We start from the raw sequence: 19,153 nt of genomic DNA on the forward strand, positions 1-19,153 counted from the left end.
CCCTGGCATGTACTGCCTCAGGATGAAGTCTCACTCAGCCTTGGACTACATAGGGTCAGGCAGGCCTGGTACAAAAATGGAGGGGCCGGCTAGAGCCTGCACACGTTGCTTGAGGGCCTACTATGTGCACGCACCTCTGTGAAGACCCCTTCCTTCTTTCCCACACGCTGGCTTGTTCCTGGCTTGCTGAGTCGCCGGGGTAGCTGATCTGCGTGCCAGCATGCCCCCTTCCTTCCTTCCTGTTATTGTGACCTTCAAACTGTAAAGAGCCAGGCAAGCCCATTCTCTCTGCACACCTAGTGGATTCGCCGGGGTTCTCCAGAGAGTATGCATGTATGTGTGTAGCGAGGGGGAAGAGAGATCTGTTTAAAGGAGTGGGCCTGTGTGATCATGGAAGTGCAAGTCCAAAATCTGCAGCATGGGCCAGCGGGCAGGGAAGAGCCGCAGTTCCGGCCTGAAGGTGGTCTGCTGGCAGAACCCCCTCTTCTTCCAGGGAGGCCAATTTCCTTCTGTTAAGGCCTTCAATTGATTGGATGCATTATGGAGAGTAACCTGCTTTTCTCAAAGTCTATTGATTTAAATGTTAATCTCATCTAAAAAATAACTTCACAGAAACATCTAGAATAATGTTTGGCCAAATATCTGGGTACCCTGGCCTAGCCAAGGTGACACATGAAACTCACCCTCACCCCCAGTGTGTAAAGCCAAGGATATTTTGCACCCTTTGTCCAGGAGCCCCACGGACCTCACTGTAGCGCCCATATAGGGTCTCTAATACCAGAAGCAGCAGATGTATCTGGTTCCACCCTGATATCCTGTAGCACAGGGCTGAGGCCAGCACTGTTCCTGGGCTATCAGAGCATGCAGGATGAGCAGCTGGGCTCCAGAACTCTGTAGAACCCACCACGGTGGTGCCCTGAGCCCAGGACATGCTGAAAGTATGTAGTGTTATGCCACCTGTAGGGACAGACCTTGCCTGTCCTCTGGAAAGGCCCGTGGCTTGGGCCTCAGCTGCACCTGGTGCTATGTTCCTAAATAGGAACATAGTGGGGGAGTGCCATGCAGCAAGCCAGCGCCTTATACCAAAGAACCCCAAAAGACCACAACAGGGCCATGCTTCTCATATACTTATAATAATCAGAAACTAAAACTATCAAAATGCTTCTGGGGCAGTTTACTCCAAAGAGTTCCGGAAGGCCGAGGCAGGTGCAAACTTAGCTGCCAGCATTCAGACATGGAAACTTCTCACCCTCGTTCAGTCTCTTTCCCTCCCAGCCCTTCTGCATTACAAATCTTCATCATCAAAAGTCTCCAGGCACCTCAACATTATCATCTCATCATCAATGGGAAGGTCTGGTTCCTGCAAAACACAGGGTAGAAGAGGTTTACATTTTTATTCAAGGGTTCCAGGCCCCAGGCAGATAGGAAGGCCCAGGCATCTTGGGCGTGCCCAGCTCTTCCCGTCTACCCTGTATCTCTTCAGGGGCACTTTCGTCTCCAGCTTCCAGCCAGGAAGTGGGGGCTATAATAGGGATGGTCCCTTTTCCAGTTTACTCAACAGTCTATGACATCCAGAAAGGATATAGCAGGGTTGGCCGGTCAGCTCAGTTGGTTAGAGCCTGGTGCTAATAACACCAAGGTCTAGGGTTCAATCCCTGTACCAGCCAGCAAAAAGGTGGGGGGTAGAGGGTGAAGGATATAGCAGAACTGGCTTCTTTCCCGTCCTGGGGATTTCCAGGATCCCATAAGAGAGACAGGGAAATTGTAAAGATGAACTACCCCAGGGTGCACCCACCAATGGAGCACCACGCAGCTGTTTTTATAAAAAAGGAATGAGATAGTGCTCTATCTGGGATATACGATAAAAAAAGGCAAAGTGCAAAACAATGTGTATAGTAGCCCCCCCGCCCCCCCAAAGGGGGGACAACTGCTAAGGGACAGTCACCTAATGTGTTTGTAAGCATATATAAATATCTGTAGAATGTCTCTGGATGGATGTACAAGAAACTGGGCATGGCAGTTGCTTCTGGGGAAAGGTATGGAGTAGTAAGCCAGGGACACTGGTAGGAGACAGACTGTAAGTTTTCATTATATATCTTTTGGTAACTTTCGAATTTTACACCATGTACATGGGTTACCTATTAGGAGATAACTTGTTATAGAAGCAGTGTTATGTTTGTCTAGAGTTTCCTTTTCCCTTTATAATGACCCCAGCCAACTTCTCAGTACTCCCCATTAACTCTCCCCATAAAGTATGTTCCAGAATTTTTGCTCTTCCTGTGTCTCCCCATCTCAGCAGAAAATGTCCCCCGTCATTTGTTAGCCCTGCAGGTTGGGCCTGGGGCAGCACCCCTAACCCCAGCCATCCATCTAATGAGTATGGGACCTGGTCCCAAGGGTGGCAGTCAGATGGGGAGACGGTCTCTGCAAACCAAGGCTTTCCTGCTCTGGAGAAGCAGTTCCCATTCACCATGCTCTGCTGATGGGGAAACGGGGACCAGGGGTATCAGAGAGGTGGGATCAGGCGGTCTCTAGAGAATCACATGGGCCCCTTGTTCAGGGTGAAGACAATGGCAGAGGCTGAGCCAAGAGGGAGTCAGAGTAGGGGGAGGTGCCAGGAGGCCAGTTGTCCTGGGAGGGAACCAAACACCCAAGTCTCCATCATGCAAGTGCTTGAATGTTGTTCAAACTGTTCTGTTTCCTTCAGCCTCTGAAAATGGTGTCTGAGGCATTTTTAAACTGCAGATTTGCTGAAAGCAACAGTCTATGAGATGTTTTCTGGTACTGGGTGCTGAAGTGTATTGAATAGTGTCCCCCCCAAATTCATGTCCACCTGGAACATTATTTGGAAATAGGGCCTTTGAGATGTAATTAGTTAAGGATCTCAAGATAAAGTCATCCTGGATAGGGTGGACCCTAAATCCAAATGACTAGTGTCCATAAAAGAAGATGAGAGGGACAGAGAGACCCTCAGAAGAAGGGCACGTGAAGACGGAGGCAGCGACTGGAGTGATGCAGCTACAAGCCAAGGAGTGGGAGGATTGCCAGAAACCCCCAGAAGCTAGGGAAAGGCAAGGAAGCATTCTTTCCTGGAGCTTTCAGAGGCAGCATGGCCCTGAGACACCTTAATTTTAGAAATCTGGCCTTCAGGACTATGAGAGAATAAATTTCTGTTAAAGTTTAAGTCACAGGGGTCAGCCCGTGGCTCACTTGGGAGAGCGTGGTGCTGACAACACCAAGTCAAGGGTTAAGATTGCCTTACCAGTCATCTTCAAAAAAAAAAAAAAAAAGTTTGTCACAAGTTTGGGATCATTTGTTACAGTGGCCCTAGGAAGCCGGTACAGGTGCTAACTGAGTTTCATCCAACTCCCTCCCGTAAAGCTGGCAGGGGTGGAGGCGAGTTGCAGGGGAAATGGGGAAGAGAACGAAATTTCCCTTCTTGCCCCAGAGTCCATCAAAGCCTGAGGCCTCCTGCCCCAGTACCACTTGGAGAGCTTGTTCAAAATACAGATTCCTGGGTCCCACTCTCACAACACTGAACGAGAATCTTGAGGCCTCAGGAATCTGGATTTGTTTTTTAAACTTTTGGACAAGTTTGGCATTTTAAAATGAAATTAACCAAAATAGGAAAATAATGAGTAAAGAAATAAAAAGCTTGTTCTAATCCAGGATTCTTATATGTGGGTCTCCTCTGAAAACCGTACAGGGAGTTCATGAATGATTTTCAGGGAGTTCCCTGATCTCCATGAAATTGCATATTTCGTGTTGTGTGTTATCAATATATTTCCAGGACAGAGGGCATATCAGATTTTGGGTCTGTGACTACTTTTCTAAAAATAGAAAAAGAAAAGGATATCACTAAGTATGTTAAATAAGCAGATTGTTAGAACAGCCTACTAGGTTGTCATTTAAGGGATGGTATATATTACATTTAAGAAATACAGACTTTTATGGTGGGCTCTTATGACTGGGGTCTGTGTAGAAGACTGTACGGGTTAGGAAGGTGTTAGGCTGCAGAATATCTGCCTTAAACAATTCTTTTCACTAACTGGAAGACTGTGGGTTAGGTGCCGCTAAGAGTAGCTCAGAGGGTTGCTGATGTCAGCATGACCCAGGCTCCTTCTTTCTTTCCTCTCTACCCTCCTTAGTATCTTGGCCTTTGGTTCTCGTGCATCTTAGTGTGTGGCCTCAGGATGGCTGTCATCACTCCAGGAATCATATCAGGGTTGAAGGTGGGAAACAATGTGGGCAGGGGACGCACCCTTGGCTCTCTTATTCCTGTCATTTTTGTAAAGAAGGAAAAGTTTTCTCAGAAGCCCCCTCCCATGGAAGACTTCTCTTAGAGCTCACTGGATAAAGTTGGCTTCATGGCTATGCCTTGCTTTAAGGAGCTGGTACAGGTCGAGCTCCCACAGCAGTTCTCATGTGGATTCTCTAACCCCTGCTTGTTCTTTCTTTTCTGCTGTAGGTGGAGAAAGGAAGCAGAGAAAGCAAAGACTTCCCCTTTAATCTATTCTCGAAATCTTGGTAAAGTGGACTAATTTAACTGTGTCCAAGAGAAAGGGGACAGCTGCTAAGGGACTGTCGCCCAAAGATGGGGGAGGGAGAGTGGCACAAACCACTGGGAAGGGCTCCCGACTCCAGGTGGGGATTCAAAGTGGTCTCTGCAGAGGGAAATGAAGAATTAGTGGGGAAAAGCCAAATTATGCCTTAGCCTGTTAAAAAGGTGTCCTAATCATTTTTAGACAAACATCTGCCATTATCATAGCTTACCTTTTTAAATAAAGTGGTATTTTTGCTGAATCAGTAGAGAAAAATCCATGGCTATGAATCTGAAAGGGCCTGTGCCCTTGGTGGCTCAAACATAACCCCCGCCCCCTATGAAATCGTCCAGGAATAGACCCCTTCTAATAAAGAACCCCACAACTTACGTCATCATAAGCGGCACTGTCAGCTTTTTGTAAGCAGAAATTAATATCCTGCAAAAGCCGATAGCAGATATTATTGCGGGGTCTCAGAAGATATTGAACCAGCTCAGCCTTTTGGAAAGGTGAGAAATTTACAAATGCCTGCTAAGAGCCAGGCCCCTAGGATCTGGTCCCTACTTCAAAGGGCTCCCAGTCTCAGGTCTTCCCTGGAGGACCTCCCTCTGTCTATTTCCTCCGTTTTCCTGGAGGTCTTCCACTCCACAGGATGCATTAGGCTGAAGGTGACCATTCATGGTGCAGGCCAGAGAGAATGAATGTCTGCCCAGTGGCCCCTCATGGTGTGATTGGGGTCCTCAGGAGTCCTTTCTGCCATCCTAAGGGAGGTGGACAGAGGTCCCACCACACTCTGCTCTGTCCTACCTGTTTCAACTGAGTGTTAACACAGCAAAGGTCTTTTAAAAAATCAATGATCTGCATATAGAGCTGGAACTTTTCCTCTGGATTTTCTGGGTTGCAGCTGGCAAACATTGAACTGACAACAGAAAGAAAGAAGAAACAGCAAATATTTAGAATCCTAATCTTTCACCTCTGCTTGGCAGTCCCCTTCTTAAAGTATTGGATTACAGTGTGAACCAAGCACTTCTAAACAGCCAGTTGAATTCTCGGACAGCCCCGAGCTCTTCTTGAAAGGTCTGCATTGCCTCTACTCAAATGTCACATCCGGAACTCCCTGGAAAAATGAGACTACGGTGAGGCTGGCTCTTGTGCCCTAATGTAGCATTCTAAGCATCGGCCTCTGGAACAAGGGAGCAAGATTTCCTCTGCCCCAAGTCCTCCTGCTACAGCACCACCCCATGGTCCGGTTCTGCCTGTGGCTGCCGAGGCAGCTCATTACACACTTTGAGTTCAGACCGCGAGATACCCCCACTCGGTGAGTCTAACACGTAACTCAAGACTTGGCATGGCACGGAAAGGAGGCCTGTTTTGCAGGCTCCTTTCCCAATGCCTTCCTGGGACAAGGGGGAAGCCCAGTGCCAGTGGGGCCTTTGAGATACAGGCTGTGAGTCATATGGTACAGCTGGCATTTTCACCTCACTTCTTCCTGGGGTAAGCTCCCACAGTCTGCTTGGGAACCCTCTGGCAGCAATCCCTGCCTTTTCTATGGAAAAAAAATGTTAACAGATTGCTTTATTTTTCCATCAGCTGGGTAAGGAGCTCCAATCACTGCCTGAGAAGTACACTTTGAAAACTTCTCGACAAAGTGCAGAAATAGGAACATCTGCTTCCAGCCAGCTTCAGCAAAATCAAACTCCACACACAACTGAGAGGAGCTTAAGTCACTACAAGATCGCTGTGGAGTGGACACAGCCCTTCCCTTTCGATCCCACTTCTCCCCAAGTCTGTCTACTCTGGGTGGGGCAGGTGGATGGGGGAGCAAATGCTGATGTCTGCTTTGCCTGAAGCTCTGCTCAAAGGTCGCCAGGTTACCAGGGACAGTGGTAGCTGCATGGCTTCACAGACCACCCGTAAGCCAGGCCCCCATCAAGAGCACAGTGGAGATATTCACTGGGATCACAGGGACGTGATCAGTCACCCTCACTCCCAAGGAAGAAAAACCAAATTTCCAGGCCTCTTTATAGCCATGACACCAGCACAGGTATCTGAAGGACCTGTCCTGAATGTGTACCCCCAAGATCCATATGCTGAAAGCTAATCTCCAATGTGATGATATTAGGAGGTAGGACCTTTGGGAAGGGAGTAGGTCATGAGGGTGGCGCCCAAATGAATGGGATTAGTGCCCTTATAAAAGAGACCCCAGAGACAGACCTTGTCCCTTCTGTCACATGAGGTTACATTGAGAAGGTGCCATCTATGCGGAATGGGCCCTCACCAGACAATCTGTCAGCACCTTGATCTTGGACCCCAGCCTCCAGAACTGTAAAATAAATTTCTGTTGTTCATAAGCCACCATCTATGATATTTTGTATAAACAATGGACTTATAGCAGGGCAGCCCTAAGCAGGGACAAGCAGGACTAAGACATACTGGGAAAACAGTGCAAAGTACCAGATGTGTTGCCACAACCTTGAGCTGATAACCTGGTGTGTCCCAGCTCTGTGCCAGGGTGGAAGAATTTTCTACTCTGAGGACACCCTAGACAATGACATCCCCAGACTAGGACCATCCACTTCCAATAACAAGAAAAAATAGATCCCCAAGAATTTCCACTGAATTATGCACCCATCTGGGAAGAGGAGAGGCTCCTAAACATCAGGGGTGCACACGCAGGTGTGTGCACACACACACGTGTGCTCTCTCACACCCGCTTCCTTACCTGGGGCTGGATGTATTTGGAGCCTCACTGTTGTCCAGGAAACTCGCCACATCAAATGCATCTTCAAATAGGATCTGAAAGAAAGCACACAACTTCACGTGGCAGCAACAATTCCACAGTTTGACGCTTGCTCTAGGCTGCTGTGGGAGAGGTGAGTAGACAGGCCCTCTCTCTTAAGCCTGTATCCCAAAAGGGCATGCAGAGCAAAGCTGGGGCCCAAACCTAGGGGCTCTGCTTGGTGGTCTTCCCGGGCAAACTGCCAGCCCTGGAGGTGGCTGAGAGGTACGGGGAGCACTGGGGACTGTGTCTCCTCTTTCTAAAGAAGGTGGGAGCTCGGGCGTGAGATGCAACAGCCAGAGCCTCGATTTATATAGCTGGGAAAGACTCATCTAAACCTCCCCAGGAGAGCCACAATCGAGCAGTTTCTTGCCAGTGCAGCTGAATACAGAGGTTAAGGGAGCTCTGGGGTTAGGCTGCAGGAGAACCAACTCCCAGCCCTACCACTGACTGGCTGTGTGACCTTGAACAAGTTGCTGAAGCACTTCAGTCCTCCTCTACAAAACAGGAATCACAACTGTTATGGTTGAATGCTTGTCCCCTCCAAAACTCATATTGAAATTTAATTACCATTGTAACTATTTAGAGGTGGGGTCTTTAAGAGGTGATTAGGCCATGAGGGCTCTGCCATCATGGGTGGGTTTAATGCCTTTTAAAAAGGGCTTTTGAGAGTGGATTCTCTCTCTAACCTTTCACCATGTAATGACAGAGCAGGAAGGCCCTTGCTGGATACCAGCACCTTGATATTGAACTTCCCAGCCTCCAGAACTGTGAGCCAATAAATTTCTGTTTATTATAAATTACCCAGGCTCAGCTATTCTGTCATAGCAGCACAAAATGGACTAATACAACAACAATGTCTACTTGTAGGATTGTTGCAATTAGTCTTGCTATTTAGACAGATTTTGGTCTTGCCATTTCCTAATTTTAAAGAATATTAAATATTCTTCACACTTCAGATGGTCAGATTTAGCAAATAAAAATACTGGATGTCTACTTAAGTTTGAATTTCAGATATAGAACAAACAAATTTATAGCATAAAAATGTCCCAAATATTGCATGGGACGTTCTTATCCTAAAAACTTAACTGGGTGTGCTTTATTTTCTCTGGTACCCCATTTATACTGGCAGCTACCCAAAGGAGGGGAGAGGAAGTTCTCTGGCCTTGAGTTGGCAGGTGCTGGCAGATCCCACCAAGGCCTCTCCTCACTCCTACCTAGGACACACTGCTCTTTCCCCAGAGGACTTGTGTCTGCCCTCTAAGTCGTTCAATTTGCTTTGCTGAAACTGAATCCTTCGGGACTTTGGCCATATGGATGATCCTCTCCTAGTTTTCTGGACATTTTCTGGTGTCCTATTTGATATCCCTTTGGTCACTTCAAAGAGGATCTGGAAAGGGGCCACAGAAAGGCCTGAGCTCCTGTGTCCATCAGCCCAGAGGCCCAGCAGCTCCGCGTTTCCCCAGCAGGACTGAGACAGGGACCCAGGACCTACATTCCTGTCCTCAACTAATCTTCCCACCAAAGTTGTAGGCCATACATTGTCCTCATGGATGCAAAGTCCTCTCACAAGCCAGCCTGGGAGGGGAAACCCAGGCCAGGCTCTGTGGCTCTTCTGGAGTGCCCACCACAGTTACAGAGCCATGCCTCTCAAATCCTAAAAGGAACTGTCCAGGGCCTCTTGGGCATATCTGACCCTGAATCCGTGGACTGGCCCACACATAACTGTCTGCAGTAGAACCTCTCCAGATGGGCCAGGAACTGCAGCTGTTTCACTGCAACTGACGTAGAAGCCACAGCAGGAGTCACTATGGCTCTGTGCCTGCCTTGAGTGTGAGTATTCTCTGTTCTGCTTACCTTATCACCCAGCCCTGGCCAGGCCCAAATCTGGGGACAGTTGTGCAGGCAGAGGGGTCTTGGGCACAGCTGAGGGGATCTGCTGCCAGCTTCCCTGAACACCAGAAGAACATAAGCCCACAGCCCTCCCTGAAAGAGGCCAGACAAGCCATTTCCATGATTTGGGGACATTCGATTCTGGGTGTTTTCTCTTTGAGTCTGCTCTTCCTTGAGGAAGTGTTCATGCTGGCAAACACGCACACACGTACACACCCAGGTGGAGAGATTTGAAAAAATGTATGATGAGAAAGACACAATCCCTGACATAGGAACTGAGTGTCCTGGGCAAGTCACACCCTCTAGAGGCCTGTAAACTGGAAGGACAGGACTGGGTAACATCTGTTGTTTTCCAGGCTTGGGCCTGATGGCTGTGGAAGTTTCCGGAAGGATGGGGGCATTCCAGGACTGTATCCCGAGGGTCAGAGGCACTTGGAGGCTCTCTGGCTCTAAGACTCCACAGAGACACCAGGAGACTAGCTTGACTGTCTCCTCAAAGGGACCACACACTGAGGGGCATTTGGAAAGTCAGGGCCAGGGGTGCAGGCCATGGATGCTAAATGTTCTACAAAGCACAGGACATGTGCAGAGAGTAGAAAAATGCCTGCCCCAGGGGTACAGGAGCGAGGGCAGCCTCCAGCCCTGTGGGAACAGCAGTCTTCTGAGACTCTCCTAATTCGGGAAGAGCAGCCGTGGGCCTGCTTTTATCTCAGTGCTGGGTGACTGCTAATGCCACCTGACGCTCTGCTTAAATGCTAAGAAATGCATTTGTAGTGGAAGTTGTGGTCACCTCCTTCTCACTGAGCTGCAGCAGTGCTCCTTGGGGTGGGACTGAACGCCTCTCAAGGACTGGGCCTGATTGGTCCAAATGGTATCCTCCCTTGATTGCCAGTCATTGGTTCAGTAAGCTGGCCATCTGGCCAATGAGAGGGGAGGAGAGGTGTGGTGGAAATTTCTGGAAAAGTTCTTCCTCCACTCTTAAGAAAGAGCCTTCACAGGAAATCTTTCTTCCTCTTACTTGATGGAAAGGAGGAAGAACCGACAGCTCGATTGCTCCAGCTGCTCTTGTGCAGCCACGGGGAGTGGGAGAAGTGGGGAGGGGAGGGAAGCCTTAAGATGAACAGAGCAGACAGAAGGGAGGAACTGAGTCCACGGGGACGTCACTGAGCCACCCGACCCCTGAGCTACCCGACTGACCCAGCCCGCCCTGCCTGGATGGGAGCAGTCCACGTCTTCATGGTTTCATAATCAAGTCACCCGCAGCCTGAAGTGTCCCAACTGATACGACCTTCTAGGGCTTCTCTCCTGCGATCCCCAGGGAAAGGCTGGGAAACTAATAGGAGATTCAGCAGGCTGCTATGTGGTCACCGAGATCACGTGGAGGAAATCAGAAACCTACTGTGTGAGCCAGAATCCGAACAGCCCTGCAGCCTCGCTGAGTGACCCCGAGCCTAGCTCTGCGCCCCCACGGGGTCTGCTCACCTCCTCCGGGGTGGAGACGAGCGAGCAGCTGGCCCCCTGGCTGTCCACCCCGCTGTCCCTCACGCTGCCCTCTGCCGGGCCCGGGAGGTGCTTCTGTGCGCAGGCCTGCAGGAGACTCGCCTTGTGCTCCTCAGACAGCGTCTGCCACAGGTGGGAGATGGCCGCGGAGACGATGGGCAGCATCACCTCCTGCGAGGAGATGATCCCGTGCCCCGTCAGGAGGTCCATCGTCTGCTTGTAGAAGGTGAGGTACCTGGAACGGGAGCGGCACCCACTCTCAGCCCCGAGGGTCGCGTCGCAGCGCGTCCTCAGGCTGCCCACCTGGCCAGTCTCCGCGTGCCCCGACCATTGGAGAGCAGAAGCCGTCCTGGGACCTCTCCCGGAGTCCTCCTGGTGCCCCGCCCCACCAAGCTCTCTGTCCTGTGGAAGAGGAGAGGTGTGGTGGCTCAGCTGTCATCCTATGGGGAAATGGCTTAAAATTCCGATCCCACGAAGGTGCGGGCATGATATGACTTCTGCTTTAATCTGGGGCCTGTAAGTCAGGCTTGGCCGTGGGGAGAGCCTCCTGCAATTCCAGCATTGGCCCCTGAGGGGTCTTGCATGTGTGTTTGTGTTGGGGGTTGGGGGGGCTTTAGCCTCTGCCCAAGGCACCCCAAATAAACACCTAGTCTAAGTAAAAATGTGTGTGGTGTACAAATGTAGCTTCAAGACTATATCTCCAGCCCCTCTGCCAATCCCATCCCTGAGTGCCTCCTATATGGAAATTCTAGAACTTTCATGATCAGGGCCCTGTCCCAGCTGGAGCCTCTGTCCCCTTCCTCAGGGGAGCTCCATTGGTGCACCAAGCCACCCCACCCAGCTGTTCACACCGTTCAAATTCCATGAGGTCTGGTGACAAAGTGACTGGGGAGTGTGAGGGCTCCGCATTTTTCTCCTCTTCTTTCTGCTCCTCCTCCTCTTCCTCTTCTTGGTCCTCCTCTTCCTCATCTTCTCCCTCCTCTGCATCCTTCCCAACTGCCTCAGTTGGGCACCAGGGCAAGGAGTCATTCAGAGGAAAACTGTTCAAAACCAGGCTGGGGGAGAAAACAGAAACATGGCTCCTACAGACTAATGTCCTTCATGAACATGGACAGACATTCTTAACACAATTTTAGCAACAATATGTATAATCCAACTATATTATATGTATCAGTAAATGTTAAAACATTATGACCAAGTGAGCTTTATCCTAGGAATGCAAGGTGGCTGGTTCAGCATTTGAAAACCAGTCAGTGTAATTCACCATATCAACAGACTAAAGAAGAAAAATCATATAATCATCTAACAGATGCAGAAAAAGCAGTGGACAAAATTGACATCCATTCATGATAAAAACTCTCAGCAAACTAGAAATAGAAGGCAACTTCCTTAACCTGATAAAAAACCTATAGTTAACATCGCACTTGATAAAAGACTGAGTGTTTCCTCCCTAAGATCAGGAATAAGACAAGGACATCCACTCTTACCACTTCTCTTCAAAATCATACTAGAGGCTCTAGCCAGTCCAATCAGGTGAGCAAAAGAAACAAAAAGTATACAGACTGGAAAGGAAGAAATAAAACTGTCTTTATTTGCAGACATTGTGATTATCTATGTAGAAAATCCCAAAGAATCTATAAACGTGTGACTAGAACTAAGAAGGGAACTTAGCAAGGATGCAGAATATGAGGTCAATATAAAAGAATGAATAGTGTTTCTATACACTGGCAATGAACAATTGGAAATTGGCATTTTAAAAAGTGCCATTTACAATATCACCAAAAACCATAAAATACTTAAATTTAAACCAAAAACTCAATCTATGTATAAAAAATGGATTAGTTGGAGTCTTCTAAAATTTTGAAAGACAGTTTTAAGAGAATAAAACAGGAAACAATTCAGAAAGTCAGGACTTATACCCAGGATCTCTCCATACCAATAGAAACAATCTCCAAGGTACCATGTTGAGTTAAAAAGAAAGCTCACTAGAAGAAAACATAGAAGATTTTTCTTTTAATCTCAAAGCAGAGTAAGCCTTTCTAAGTATTCTCCAAAACTCACATGCCATAACAGATCGATAGATTAGACTTCATTTTTGCATGGCAAAACCAAAAAAAGCAAAAGCAAATGTCCAAGGGAAATATTTTTGCAAGTCATGTAATAGAAAGAGAGCTAATTTCTTTGTATATATAAAGAGCTTCTACAATTGTATAAGAAAATGATCACCAGCCCAGCAGGAAAATGGGCAAAGAACAGGTGCAAATAGTTCCCAGGAGGGGACATACAAATGATCTTGAACAAAGGCACTTAACTTCACTGACAATTAGTTAATTAAAATGTAATTAATCTATTTCTATGCTGGTACCACAGTCTTAATTATTGTGATTAAAAATCCTCCCTAATTATTATGATTTTAAAAGAAATTTAGCCATTCTTCTATGGGCAAGTGACACAAATACTGATAAGATTTTAGCATGGGATAAGCTCTCATCTTATACCAGTTAGGAAAAGAGGCTTATATAACAGATGGGGGCGGGATTACTGGCTAACCTTCTAGGAAAAGCAAATGTAGATCTTACTGTGACCATCTCCCAGGCTGATTATGAGGCAGGGCCCAGTCTGATTTTTAAAACCAGTCTGCAAATACACTGCCATGTACCTTCTACACATACACACACCACACCTGCCTCTTCCCCTCTGCAAACAAAATGGTGACCAAAGCTGTCCGTATGGGGTGAGATTGTAAGTGGTTATTTTCTTCTTGATACTTTTCTGTATTTTCACATTGTCTACAATGTAAATTTTACTTAATTTTTAATAATTTATTATTTCCCCCTGATTATTTCCCTTAGGATATGATACATGTTCAATGTTAAAAAATTTTTGTAAAGTACAGAAAAGCGCAGGGAAGAAAATAAAGTAACCCCACCATAGAACATTAGGAAGCAAATCACTTCATCCAGTCTGGCTTTGGGGAGACTCTGGACAGCCGGCAGTTTGCAGTCCTCTTCTTGGAAGGGTAAAGATGGCTTGTGCTCTCTGTCTCATCAGAGCTCAACTGGATATACACCAGGCAGTTAGAGCTGGACATGCCCAGGAGCCACCAGAGATGACTGGGACCTGGTCACTACCCCCAAGGCTGCTGTCAAAGCAGCTCTACAGGATGAAGGTGCAGTGCAGGATGTTAGATCATCCTTTAAGAACAGAGCAGAGAAGATATCCACACAATATACATAAAAAGCACAGATATTGTAACAGTTAAATATAAAACATGAGATCATGAAAGTATGAGAAAGACATTTCTCAAATTGGTTTCTCTTTCAAAATTTGGATGTGACATTAGTAATAATGTTCCTCTTCCAGCATCTGTGACACCTGGGTGTACTATGGTTCCTTTTCGTCTTTGAAGTCTAATTTGGCTTTTCTTAGGTTCCCATGAGGCTTGGAATTTAGGCTGATTTGTATTTTCCTTATTTTCATGTGTATCCTCCAATAAAACCATTAGTTGAGGGTTTAAAATATATGTGTGTGTGTATATATATATATAAAACTATAAACACTATGAACAATATGAACACTATGACCTCATTTCTTTAAAAAGTAATGTGCAAAATTTAATAAAATCCAGGTGGATATTTTAAAAAATTAACATTGATTTTCTTTGCGATGTGAGATGATAGATATTTTTGGGCTTTACTATATTTTCTACATTTTCTATAGTAAGTATGACTCTTTTTATAATCAGGGAAAAGCCCAATGTGTGTTACTAGAATAAAGTATGAAAGATTGATCTCCAGCATAAGACTGTTCTAAACAGGTAAGCAGCAGCCCTGATGTCCTGTGCGCTGGAGGAGGGTGAGCCGCTCTAACACAGCACCTGCTGTGCTCAGGACACAGTGGCAGGTTCCCATTCTCCTGGAGTTTGCCAGGTCTCACCTGTCATTTCTGCAGTACAAGCTGGCATATTCTTTCCTGACCTCCTCTAAGGTGTTTGCATTTCCATCTTCCAGGTTGAAAGATTCTATCAAGGAGTTGAAGGCAAGGGTCACAGAGTAAAATGTCAGATGCCCCCCTCCAGTCTTTCCCGCCTTTTTGGCCCTGGTGGACCATGGTGGGCTCCTGAACTCTCCCAGGGACAGCGTTAGGGAGTTCAGAGCCCAGTTCCCACCTCTCCTTCTGTGTGTGAGTTAAGAGCACTAGACAAGCTCCCATCCACTTTTGCTCTGGCCTCTCGAGGCGGGATCAGGTGCCTTCCACAGCACCCCCTTAGAGACCTCATCAAGTTCACACAGCCTGGTGACTCCTGCTGGTTCTGCCAGACTGCAAGCTCCCTGAGGACAGGGGCATGACCTTCAACCTTAGCCCAAGCACCGTGCCTGGCATACAGTAGGCCCTCAGTAAACACTGTTGACTTGGTGTAAACCGATCTCTCTGTTTTCAATAAGAAAACTGAACCAGGCTTCCCTATGGAGGGAGGTGGGGGTGGCAGGTTGGGATCTATTACCTTTCATCTTCAGCAAATTATCCAGGGTTTGTTCCAGTTCCTGAATATGATTCTTCGCCTTACTCAGAACCTGCCACTGAGGACAGAGACAGACAATGCTGAAAAGCTGGCCTTTCACTGCAGAGACTGGATTTGTGGACCCAGGAGCCCCTTCCCTGAGACCACGCTCCCTCACATGCAAAGTCAATCCCTTGACGCTGTCGATAAAAAGGACAGGCAGTTGTTCTAATGCACAGAAGGCCGATGTTTTATTCATATCTGATAGAGTTTGGATATGTTGTCTTTCCAGAACTCATGTGGAAATCTGATCCCCAATGTGGTAGTGCTGGAAGTTGTTTGAGTCACGGGGACAGATCCCTCATGAATGGATTAATGCTCTCTGGGGGTTGAGGGTAGTGACTGAGTTCTCGTCTGTTAGTTCCCCACTAAAAGACCTCGGCCCCTCCCCTCTCTCTCTCTCTTGCTTCCTCTCGCCATGTGATCTGCTTGTACCCACCGGTCACCTGCAGCTTTCTGCCAGGAGTAAAAGCTGCCTGAGGCCCGCACCCGATGCAGCTGTCCCAGAATCATTAGCCAGATAAACCTCTGTTCTTTATAAATTACCCAGTCTCAGGTTTTCTGTTATAGCAACACAAAACGGACTAATACAATATCCTAGAAATGGATTCTTACTGAAATACCAAGTATTTGGAAACAAACTTTGTTCAGCTAACTACTAGTGCTGCAGAAAGGCAAACGACTATAGAGGCTGCTTGAAGGTGAAATAAAGGGGACTGGGGAGGCTTAGTCTGAATGAATGTCAACCCCAGGTTTTCACAGAGGCACAGAGCTAGACTTTGCTCAGTTTTAACAATGTGCAACTGGCTGGTTAATATTAACGTATTATTCTTACAGTATTTTTATTTGCTAAATGCATACACTCTAGATGCTTTAAAAACTTACCAAATGCTTTGTCAACTTCAACTCTGAATTTTCCCCTTCTCCCTCCCTCCCTCTCTCCCTCCCTTCATTTGTTCCTTCCTTCCTTCTCTCCTTCCCTCCTTCCTTCCTTCCCATATGTAACATTATTAAAGTCAAAATGGTAACTGCAATATTATTCAAAAACAAGAAATGCTAAATGTTGTTTGTTAGGCTGACCGCCTCTATCTGTCAGGGGTTACAGACATTCCTCAAGCCTGTTTAAGGTCAAAGCTGTGTGCTAAGCCCCCTGGACACAAGGTAAGTAAGACCGACACTGCTTTTAGGGTGCTGAAATTCTAACAAGCATGGAAGCCTCTCCTCTCTACACAAGATAGAATTAAGTAAGTCCTAACCAGGGGTAGAAGCAGAGGGCTGTGGAAATTTACAAGTAGAGGGGAATATTCCAACTGGAGAGGACAAGAAGACTCCGTGCAGCAGGGCAACTGAACAGAGCGACTGAGCTGACCTTTGAAGTGTGCACAGAATCTCAAAGGCAGAGCTAACTGCATGGCAAAAACAAACAGGCTGCCAGGAGAGGAGGGCCTCGCTCAGGAAACAGTGGCAGTGAGGTGTGGCCAGCGTGCATGAGGGAAGAGGGGGAAGGGAACGCAGTGGTGAGGGGGGGTACTGGGAGGGGACCCCAAGGCAGCTAGGGGACAGCACCCTGAGTTTTGCAATTCTAGATTCTCAGGGATTCTGACTCATGCCCGAAAAGGAGACTTGGCGAGGGGTGGGGGTGGGGTGGAGCTGGAGGGACAGCGCCCTGCTGACCCAAAGAGAAAGCAATGGGAATGGCAGCCATGCAAGAACCCAGTGACTGTAAGCTCTCTGAACACTCCTTTTAAAGCAAGGTCTACCCCATGCTCCCACACGTTCTACTGTCCCTAGTCCTGGGGCTCATGATTACACTGCTGGGTCAGCAGGGACTCTACACCTTCTTTACTATCAGGAGACAACTGGTTGCCAGGATCCTGGGCTTGTTCTTAGGGTAAGAAGATGATTCTCTGGCTACCATGGTCAGAATGTTTGTGTCCCCCACAAATTCGTATGTTAAAACCTAATCCCCTGATATGGATTTTTTATGTATTAGAAGCTTGATCCCTGCTGTAACTGTTGGGAGGGTGGGAAATCCTGTTATGGTAATTGAAAGGTGGGGCTTTGAAGAGGCGATTGGATTCTGAGGACCATGCTCCAATGAATGGATTAATTGTGGTGGTCATGGACGTGGTTACAAGGGCTTTAAAGGGAGAGCACATGAGAGTCTCTCTCTCTCTGCTTCCACCATTCTGCCGTGTCAGACCCTGTGTTACTGTCACCACCAAGGCCTTCACCAAATGTGTTCCCTGGACTTTGGACTTCCCAGCCTCTGAAACTGTAAGCAATAAATTTCTTTTATTTACAAGTTACCTGGTTCCAGATATTTTGTTATAAGCAACAGAAATAGACTAATACATCCCCAATGAGATAGCATTAAGAGGTGGGGCCTTTGGGAGGTAATTAAGTCATGAGGGCTCTGCCCTTAGTGATTAGAATGAGATTAGTGCCCTTATAAAAGAGGGAGCTTGTTCACCCCTTCCATCACATGAGGACACAGCAATAAGGTACCATCTATGAACCAGAGGGTGAGCTATCAACAGACACCCAAGCTGTTCCTTGATCTTGGACTTCCCAGCCTCCAGAGCTGTGAGCAATAAATTTCCATTGCTTATAAATTACTCAGTCTGAGGTATTTGTTTACATCCCAGCAGGGGTGGCAACTCCAGGTCAGCTCCCACCTTGCTCCGTAGTCCCTTCACATGTAGAAACACCTCCTCCCCATACCCAGTCCCCATACCTTTGAAGCTGTGAAATCCGACTGGGGGTAAATGGTCTTCCTGAGGTTGTTGAAGAGCACTGACATGGTGGCTCGGTGGCGGGCCTGGGACAGGCGTCTCCGGGCCAACCGTGGCTCGAGTTCCCTTGGCTGTGCCAGTGGCTGGGGTGTCACTGTGCCACTGGGGTTGCTGCCTTCTCCAGGGGTTGCCATTATAAGTTGCAATGTAATATTATGCTTTTTTTTTTGCCCTAAATAATAAAAATACATTATTAAAGAAAAAGGAAGGCAGACCAAAGCAGACAGAAAGGAGTAGCCTCCCAAGTAAAAGGTTCCAAACCAATGAATATATTCAATAACAGATACAAAATAAATCACGGATGACGCAAAATCTGTTATTGAAGCTCAAGTCCTAAAATCATAAGGCACCCATATGGGACTTACAGTTGAGGGGCACTGGAGATTACCCAAGGAGGTTTCCAGCACATTGCAGGTACTCACCAGAGACAGGTTAATTTCTTTTTTTTTTTTAAAAAAAAAAATGTGACCGGTAAGGGGATCTTAACCCTTGACTTGGTGTTGTCAGCACCACGCTCAGCCAGTGAGCGAACCGGCCATCCCTATATGGGATCTGAACTTGTGGCCTTGGTGTTATCAGCACCGCACTCTCCCAAGTGAGCCATGGGCCAGCCCTGACACATGTTAATTTCAAATGTGGTACTCACCAGACATTTCTTTTTTTTTAATTTTAATTTTTCTTTACTAATATACAATGTAGTTGATTTTCGTGTCCCTTTACCAATTCCTCTTTTCCTTCTCCCTCTCTCCCCTCCCCCCATCAACATCATATCTGTTCACTTGTCTTAACAAGTTCAAGGGATTGTTGTGATTGTTGTGTCATCTCCTCCCCACCCCCCACCATTTATTTGTTTGTATATTTATTTATTTATTTATTTTTAGCTCCCACAACATGGTGCAGCCTCTATGGAAAATGGTATGGAGGTTCCTCAAACAACTGCAGATAGATCTACCATAAGACCCAGCTATTCCACTGCTAGGAATATACCCAGAGGAATGGAAATCATCATGCTGAAGGGATGCCTGTACTCCAGTGTTTATTGCAGCACTATTTACAGTAGCCAAGACTTGGAACCAGCCCAAAT

General features: G+C 47.1%; 1 protein-coding gene across 2 annotated transcripts; it reads right to left on the reverse strand.

Moving 5' to 3' along the window:
* Positions 1-1,285: 1,285 nt before the first annotated feature.
* STRA8 (stimulated by retinoic acid 8) lies at positions 1,286-18,203 on the reverse strand. 2 transcript variants are annotated; one of them, XM_063101388.1, is made up of 8 exons: positions 18,012-18,203; positions 15,218-15,293; positions 14,650-14,734; positions 11,727-11,753; positions 10,696-10,948; positions 7,264-7,337; positions 5,349-5,460; positions 1,286-1,360 (listed from the first exon to the last, which is right to left on the reverse strand). In XM_063101388.1, exons 1-8 carry the CDS (start codon positions 18,201-18,203, stop codon positions 1,286-1,288), a joined length of 894 nt encoding a protein of 297 aa, XP_062957458.1. The 2 variants fall into 2 exon arrangements, with proteins under 2 accessions (XP_062957458.1, XP_062957457.1); XM_063101387.1 differs by having other exon boundaries at positions 11,565-11,768.
* Between the last annotated feature and the right edge of the window lie 950 nt (positions 18,204-19,153).

This window comes from Cynocephalus volans, chromosome 6 (assembly GCF_027409185.1).
Source record: "Cynocephalus volans isolate mCynVol1 chromosome 6, mCynVol1.pri, whole genome shotgun sequence".
Lineage (NCBI taxonomy): Eukaryota > Metazoa > Chordata > Mammalia > Dermoptera > Cynocephalidae > Cynocephalus > Cynocephalus volans.